The following is an 8265-nucleotide window of genomic DNA, read 5'->3' as shown; positions in this document are numbered from 1 at the left end:
TCTCTCCTGCCCGGGCTGGCTTTGAACCGAGATCCTCAGATCTCAGCCTCCTGAGTAGCTAGGATTACAGGCGTGAGCCACCAGCGCCCAGCCGAGACTTTTTTTTTTTTGCCTGTTGTGGGGCCCGAACTCTGGGCCTGTGTGCTGTCCCTCAGCTCTTCAGCTCAAGGCTAGCACTCTACCACTTGAGCCACAGCGCCGCTTGCGGCTTTTTCTGCATATGTAGTGCTGAGGAATCGAACCCAAGGTCTCATGCATGCAAGGCAAGCACTCTACCACTGAGCCACCTTCCCAGCCCGGCCGTGAGACTTTTGTGTTCAATTAATCACAGAAAAAGCCAGAAGTGGTGCAGTGGCTGGAACATTAGCCTTGGCCACAAAGAGCTCAGGAACAATGCTCAGGCCCAGAGTTCAAGCTGGAGGGGTGGAAGGGTGAGAGGAAGGAAAAAAGGAAGGGGGGAGGGAGGGAGGGAAAGAGAGGAGGAAAAGAAAAGAGCCGATTGCCAGTGGCTCAAGCCTGTAATCCTAACTACTTAGGAGGCACCTCTTATCTCCAATCAACTACCAAATATCCATAAGTGGAGGTGTGACTCAAGTGGTAGAGTGACACCTTTCAGTGAAAAAGCTAAGGGGCAGTGATCAGACCCTGGGTTCAAGTCTCACTCCTGGCACTAAGACTAATGACCACACGAAATCACATGCAATCATTCCCACAGCCACACAACCAGAGTGACAATCATCAGGCTACACTGTGTGAGACTTGAGAATCCAAGTCCCACTCAGGGAATGTAACACAAGCACCTTGTCGGAAGATACATATACCCTAATCAACCACTCCCTCCGGACCCTCACAGCGGCACTGTCCTGTCTTCTCACTGTCACGGAAACAGCACAACCCCATAGTCACAGAAATAAAGACCCACATACAGCAGTCACCCCGATCGTGTTAACAGGTTCAGGAAACCAGTGTGTCACGTAACGGTGTATCCGCCACAACTGTCATACACATAAACTCCACGCACCCGTGAGAGCAGGCATATCTGCAGCACCCCCTCAGGGGAACACATGCACCTGGAAACACCCTGTCACCACAGCAGTCACCAAGGTCCACCTGACACACTTAGAAATCTGCCGGGAAACGCACAGAACAGTCAGTCACACGCGCGCAGTGGGTCTACAGTCACCGACAGACAACACGGACGCGGCCACACACCGTAATTACAGTCGCATCGCTTCCTCGGGACGTTTCTTTCTTGTCACGGCGGACACTTTTACCTCTGCATAAGCGCAATTCGCTGTTCGCTTGAGTTCAGCACCCGATAATTGGGTTGGTCTCCCGTCAGCCAAGTACAGCACTGTACAAGCTTCCCACACAGCCTTGGCCCTTCTCACAACGCGACAACGGCCAAGTCTCGCGATGACGCGAAAGTGAAGCTGCGGCGGGAGGCGGGAGGCTAAGCGCGATGCGTTCTGGGAAATGTAGTCCAACTCCGTGAAATCGGGTTGGCTTGCCCGCGTGGAAGGTAGTGGCAGGCAGCGTGGCACGCGCGGCGGAATTCGTGGCCTGAGCCTGGAACTCGACGGCTCGTTAACCGGCGCGTCCCGCAGCTTTTGGGAATTCCCGTCAGTACCCGGGGTGGACGTTTCAGGCTCTCAGTTCAAGGCCAGGATCATGAAAGGGTCATTGGCCACTGGCAAGAGAATGGAGGAAGCCTTGCCAGGGTTTGGGGCTCACGCCTGTAAGCATAGCTAAGTTGTTGGGTTCTGAGGATTGTGTTTTGAAGCCAGCCTGGGCAGGAGTGTGTGGGAGTCTTCAGTTGTGAGAGAAAGTATTATTTTCCATCAAGTTGTATTTGGTATTGTGTGCTGATATTTCCTGGAATTATTTAAGTAGTTACTATTCTGTACTGCTTGTTACCAACTAGCCGTGTTAGGGAGATAAATCTCTTGTTGAAGAATAAACTAATTGATACGTGAAAAAGAATAAAGTTTTGATAGTGTTAAACTAGACTTTGCCAGAAAACCACACAGATGTCCATGTACCAAGAATAAGGAAAAGGCTTACTGCCGAAGGGACCAGCAAGACTCCTCACAAGAGAGGAGTGAAGTGTTAGCTGTTGTTTCAGGTGACTTTTATAACATCTGAGATCTGGGGAATCTTGCTGCCTTATATAATTTTAGCAGTCCCAAAGGAGTACCCTCTCAGGTGACCATATGACCTTTGAGATTTCGGGGATCTTGCTGCCTTACATGGTTATAGCTATCCCAAAGGAGAGCTCTCACAGATAAAGGGGGTAGGGGCTAATCATTTACTGCCTTTACTAAATGGGCCTACTGTTGCCTAGAGAAAGAGCATGCTTAGCTATGAGAGAAGAGGCTTCTAGGCTAACAGGAATTAAGGAATGGCTCCTTTCCTAATCTTGATAATCAATTGTACTTTGACTGTGAACCCAACTCCTTGATATGGAGGAGGGACAGTTTGGATTAGGATTAAAAACCCAGCAAACTGCTTTGCATGGGGTGCCTGCATAGCTCTAGGTAGAGTAACTGCATTGCACTTTTTTGCTATACCTCTTGTATGTCTATATTCATTTCTGATACCACAGAGTCATGCATTTCTAACAGTTAATGACCAAAAAAGCCAGAAGTGGAGCTGTAGCTCTCTAGTGGTAGAGTGCCAGCCTTGAGCAAAAAAGTTAAGGGACAGCCCCCAGGCCCTGAATCCAAGTGCCAAGAATAGCATTAAAAGAAGAAGAAGAAGACCAGGTGCTGGTGGCTCACACTTGTAATCCTAGCTACTTAGGAGGCTGAGATCTGAGGATTGTGGTTCAAAGCCAGCCTGGGCAGGAAAATCCTTGAGACTCTAATCTCCAATTAACCACCAGAAAACAGGAAGTGGTGCTGTGGCTCAAGTAGTAAAGCACTCGCCTTTGAGCTGAAGAGCTCAGAGACAGTGGCCAGGCCCAGAGTTCAAAACCTACAACCGACCACACACACACACAAAAAAGCCAGAAGTTGTGCTGTGGTTCAAATGGTAGAGCTCTAGCCTTGAGCACGGAGAGGCTAAGGGACAGTGCCCAAGCCCTGAGTTCTAGCCCCAGGACTGGCCAAAAAAAAAAAAAGTTAACTAAGTTAAAAAAGTAAATAGCCTTTGATAAAAGTCACGTAGCCAAGGGCTTGAGACTACCTGAAGCCTGCTTCTCAGTACTGAATCTGTTATGCCCCTTAGGGCCCAGTTCTAAGTGTTTACCTCTGTCCACCCGATCTCCAGGACGGGTGTCTCAACGGTTTAGCTTTTCGTTTCCTATTCCCTCCCACGCGCTCCGAGCTTCAAGCTGAATTCAGCCAGAGCCAGGATGACGCCACCCAACTGTGACTCGCCCATCCCAATCCCTGCGAAGCTTTAGACTACATTTCCCAGGAGGCACGGCGGCCCCTGTTCGTTGCCAGGCAACGAGGCGCGCGGAAGCCAATTAGTTGGATACTCAGGCTGGGCTGTCAAAGAAAAATTTCACTAGACTCAGTAATCTGGGAGGATCGTGGTTCGAAGCCAGCCTGGGTAGGAAAATCCGTGAGCTTCATCTCCAAGTAACCACACACACACACACACACACACACGCAGCCGGAAGCGGAGCTGTGGTTCAAATAAGTAGAGCGCAAGCTTAAAAAAAGGGGGGGGGGAATGTAGGGGGGGCTGGGAAGGTGGCTCAGCGGTACAGTGCTTGCCTTGAGTGCAAGAGGCCCTGGGTTCGATTCCTCAGCACCACGAAAAGGCTGGAAGTGGCGCTGTGGCTCAAGTGGTAGAGCACTCGCCTTGAGCTGAAGAGCTGAGGGACAGTGCCCAGGCCCAGAGTTCAGGCCCCACGACCGACCAAAAAAAAAAAAAAAGCCGGGCGCGGGTGACTCAGGCCTGTAATCCTAGCTACTCAGGAGGCTGAGTCAAAGGCTGCTCAAAGACAACCCGAGAAGCACAGTCCGTGAAACTCCTATCTCACCTAACAAAACGTCGGAAATGGCGCTGTGGTTCAAAGTGGTAGAGCGTTGACCTTGAGGGAAAAAGCTCGAGGAAAGTGTCCAGGCCCGGAGTTCAAGCCCCACGACTGGGGGGTGAGGGGGAGGGAGGGAAGGGAAGCGCCAAGGGATAGCACCAAGTAGCTAGGATTACAAGCTTTAGCCAGCAGAACCGTGTGTGTGTGTGTGTGTGTGTGGTGTGTAGCTGTGGGAGACTCAAACTTTGAAGTTTGTGGCTGTTTCCCCACGTGTAGTTGTGATTTTTTTAAAAAACTATTGGGTGCTTGTGTCACCGCGTCTCCAAGGTGTGTGTCACTGTGGGAGTGTGAGAGGCACACTTTGGAGTCTAAATGTGATGTGGGAACATGTGTACATGTAAGAACCCAGTTTTCCATTTTTTGTTAACTCCCACCCCCAGTCTGGTATCTCTGTCTGGTCCTGATCATCAGTTGAAGAATAATCCCACCCCTAGTAGTGATCTTTGAGCTTCTGTAAACCTGTTCTTTATAAACTCTGCCCTATTGGACAGGTCGCTGCTGCTCTTAGTTCTGACCTTAGCCCGTTACAAGGCAGTCCTGGTGGACCAAATAAAACTTTTGTCATCTTTGAGCGCACTCATCGTCAAGGTTATTACAGTATGCAGGGTATTTGTTTATGTTTGGGTGCTGTCCCACCCACTGCAACGGGGAACAAGGGAGTAACAGAGGGAGATCTATCCATAGAATTGAGGTTTGTGGTACCAGGGGCCTGAAGCCTTTCACCAGCTTCAGGTGCTGAAGATCCTTTTTACAAGGTATATTGAGTAGGGTACAGGGGCATATGTACAGAAAGTGAGGTGTCAATGTTCTTGAAGTCACAAACACCCATCATGTGATACAATCATATTCAAGTGAAATGACTTCCTTATCTTAGGAAGTAGGTAAACAATAAATTACTTACAATTTGCATAGGCGTTTGTCTATCCCCAAGCTCCCAGAAAGTTTGGGGTTGAATTAGCCTACACACAGGATAGAAATCTGAATTTCTGTTGTCAGGACCAATTGACCTTTTCAGAAAACTCTCAGCATTCTGAGAGTATGATGGGAGAAGGCCTTCCAAACTCCCAGGTCCTTTCAAGTCTTATAGCTTGGAATTTGGGGCTCGCACAGGGTGCCATGATTTTTTTTCTTTTCTTTTTTGGTACTGGGGATCGAACCCAGGACATTGCACTTGCTAGGCAAGTGCTTTGCCACTGAGCTACATCCCAGCCCAGGGTGCCATGATTTTTGTATCCCCTAGTGCAAACGAGTTTGTGTGGCTCTGTGCCCATACAGCCAATTGAAGGTGGGGGATGTGGAGGAGACATCGTTGTTGTTTTTGTGACTCCAGAAAACTTCTCTAAGTTCAGAATAGATTCTGTGAAGAACTGCAATGATCCTTTGTGTGTGTGTGCGCACACGTGTGTGTGTGTGGTCAGCATTAAACTCAGGGCCTCACTGTTGCTAGTTATGACAGAACCACACCCCAAGTCCCAGTGATCCTGCTTTTTGCCTGATGCCCAGAATGAAAAGGATACCTTCAACTTCTCTGACCTCCTCCTTCTGTTTATGGTAGGGGTAGGGACTGAGCGATATAGTGACCTCTGAAATGGCTAGTAGGTTCCCAGAAGAGCTTGGTGTTTACTGACTCCTTTTTCCTTCTCCAGTCTTGCCTTGCTTGGATAGAGGCCTCCTAAGAATTGTAAAGAATGGAAGTTGAACATCCAGAAGGCAACTGCAAGGTAGTTATGATTTTATTTATTTCCCCCCCCCTGAAATCCTTGTATCTTCATTAGGACAGGACTTGCTTTTCTTTTCTTGAAAATTCTTGTTTATCATGTGACCTGGTTCTAAAGTTTTCTCCTTGGGAAACAGTAGAAACTCCAAACTCCTACTGTCCCATCAGATGAACATTTTTTATTTTCTCTTATAAATTGGTCATATGATTTGTTTTTCATTATTCTGTCTGTTTTTTTTCTTTTTTCTTTCTTTTTTTTTTTTGTCAGTCTTGGGGCTTGGACTCTGGTCTTGGGCTCTGTCCCTCAGCTCTTCAGCTCAAGACTAGCGCTCTAGAGACCAGTTGAGCCATAGTGCCACTTCCAGATTTTTCTACTTATGTGGCACTGAGGAATCGAACCCAGGGCCTCATGCATACAAGGCAAGCACTCTTACCACTGAGCCACCTTCCCAGCCTTGCATGCCTGAGGCCCTGGGTTTGATTCCTCAGCACCACATAAGCAAAAAGAAAAAAGCCGGAAGTGGCGCTGTGGCTCAAGTGGTAGAGCGCTAGTGTTGAGCTGAAGAGCTGAGGGACAGCGCCCAGGCCTAGAGTTCAGGCCCCATGATCAGACCCCCCCCAAAAAAAATTTCTTTTACCCATCAGTCTGACTTCATCATTCCTTCTGTTTTCCTTGTCTATTTCCAAAACTACCCCATATCTGAGGAACATATATGAAAAACACTTTTTATGAAAAATAATTGCATCAATGCCTTTCATTGTCCATTAATAAAAGTTTTTTTGGTTTTTTTTTTTTGGGTCCGGTCATGGGGCCTGAACTCTGGGCTTGGGCGCTGTCCCTCAGCTCTTCAGCTCAAGGCGAGCACTCTACCACTTGAGCCACAGTGCCACTTCCAGCTTTTTTCTTTTTGCTTATGTGGTGCTGAGGAATCGAACCCAGGGCCTCAGGCATGCAAGGCAAGCACTCTACTACTGAGCCACCTTCCCAGCCCCATTAATACAAGTTTTATTTCTCCCAGAACATGGAAAAGTAAATGTTTGCTTTTATATTTTCTTTCAGGTTGTAAATGAAAGTTGAGATCAAGAATTTCTTTCTGAGAAAAGGATATTTATTGAATTATCTCCTAAGTGGAGATAATGGAAAGCTTTACAAAACACAGCATTGAGTGTCTAAGTTTCAGACGTGATTGGAAATGTAAAAGCCAGATTGAGAGAAAACAGGGATCTCTGGATGGACATTTCAGTCAAATGATATTTCCTTCTGAAGACATGCCCACTTAAAGTACCCAACATCAGAGAATTCATACTAATGAGAAACTCCTTGAATGTAAGGAATATGGGAAGGATTTTGTTTTCATATCAGTCCTTATATGCCATCAGCGAATTCATATGGGTGAGAAACGTTAGAAGTGTAAGGAATGTGGCAAGGCCTTTGGTAGTGGTGCGAACCTTGCTTACCATCAGAGAATTCATACCAGTGAGAGGCCTTACGAATGTAAGGACTGTGGGAAAGCCTTTAGTTTTGGCTCAGGCCTTATTCGACATCAGATCCTTCACAGTGGAGAAAAGACTTATGAGTGTAAGGAATGTGACAAGTCCTTTAGTTTCAAATCAGCTCTCACTCCGCATCATAGAATTCACACAGATGAGAAACCTTATCAGTGTAAGGACTTCGAGAAAGCCTTTGGCAGTGGCTCAAACCTAACTCAACATCAGAGAGTCCATACTGGTGAGAAGCCCTTTGAATGTAAAACCTGTGGAATGGCATTTAGTAGTGGATCAGCCCTTACTTGGCATCAAAGAATTCATACAGGTAAGAAACCTTATATATGCAGCGAATGTGGAAAGGCCTTTAGTTTTGGATCAGCCCTTACTCGACATCAAAGAATTCACAGTGGTAAGAAACCTATGTAAGAGGGCTGGGAAGGTGGCTCAGTGGTAGAGCGCTTGCCTTGCATGCCTGAGGCCCTCGGTACGATTCCTCAGCACCACATAAGCAAAAAGAAAAAAGCCGGAAGTGGCACTGTGGCTCAAGTGGTAGAGCACTAGCCTTGAACTGAAGACCTGAGGGACAGCGCCCAGGCCCAGAGTTCAGGCCCCACGACCGGACCCCCAAAACCTATGTAAGAAATGTGGGAAGGCTTTTACTAATGGCTCCAATCTCAGCATCAGAGGATTCACAGAGGTGAGAAACATTTGTGTGTAAGGAATGCAAGAAAGTATTTAGAAGTGGTTGAAAATTTATCCAGCATCAAAGAATGCACACAGTAAACACCCTTTGATGGTCAAGTGTGTGGGAAGATCTTTAGTAGTGCTTCTGACCTTGCTCAACTCAATGAATTCACACTGGGGAAAAGCCTTATAAGGAGTGTGGGAAAGCCTTTGGTAGCAATTCAAAACTGATTGAGCACCAGCTAATTCATACTGGTGAAAAGCCCTATGAATGTAAAATGTGGAAAGTCCTTTTTTTTTGGTTGGTTGTGGGGCCTGAACTCTAGGT

The 8265-nt window shown here is 47.3% G+C and overlaps 2 protein-coding genes across 2 annotated transcripts in view; one reads left to right on the top strand and one right to left on the bottom strand.

Annotated features, from left to right (window-relative positions):
* LOC105993075 (zinc finger protein 790-like) overlaps positions 1 to 8265 on the top strand; it is a 65584-nt gene that overhangs the window by 22393 nt on the left and 34926 nt on the right. Inside the window, 2 exon segments of the mRNA XM_013026213.1 lie at positions 7057 to 7650; positions 8103 to 8210. Of these exon segments, the coding sequence (XP_012881667.1) occupies positions 7057 to 7650; positions 8103 to 8210 (702 nt within the window).
* Positions 1 to 8265, bottom strand: part of LOC105993128 (zinc finger protein 208-like) — an 81049-nt gene that overhangs the window by 56197 nt on the left and 16587 nt on the right. The window lies entirely within an intron of this gene.

This window comes from Dipodomys ordii, unplaced genomic scaffold, assembly GCF_000151885.1.
Source record: "Dipodomys ordii isolate 6190 unplaced genomic scaffold, Dord_2.0 Scaffold92, whole genome shotgun sequence".
Classification (NCBI taxonomy): domain Eukaryota; kingdom Metazoa; phylum Chordata; class Mammalia; order Rodentia; family Heteromyidae; genus Dipodomys; species Dipodomys ordii.
This window is presented reverse-complemented; position numbering and strand designations above follow the sequence as displayed.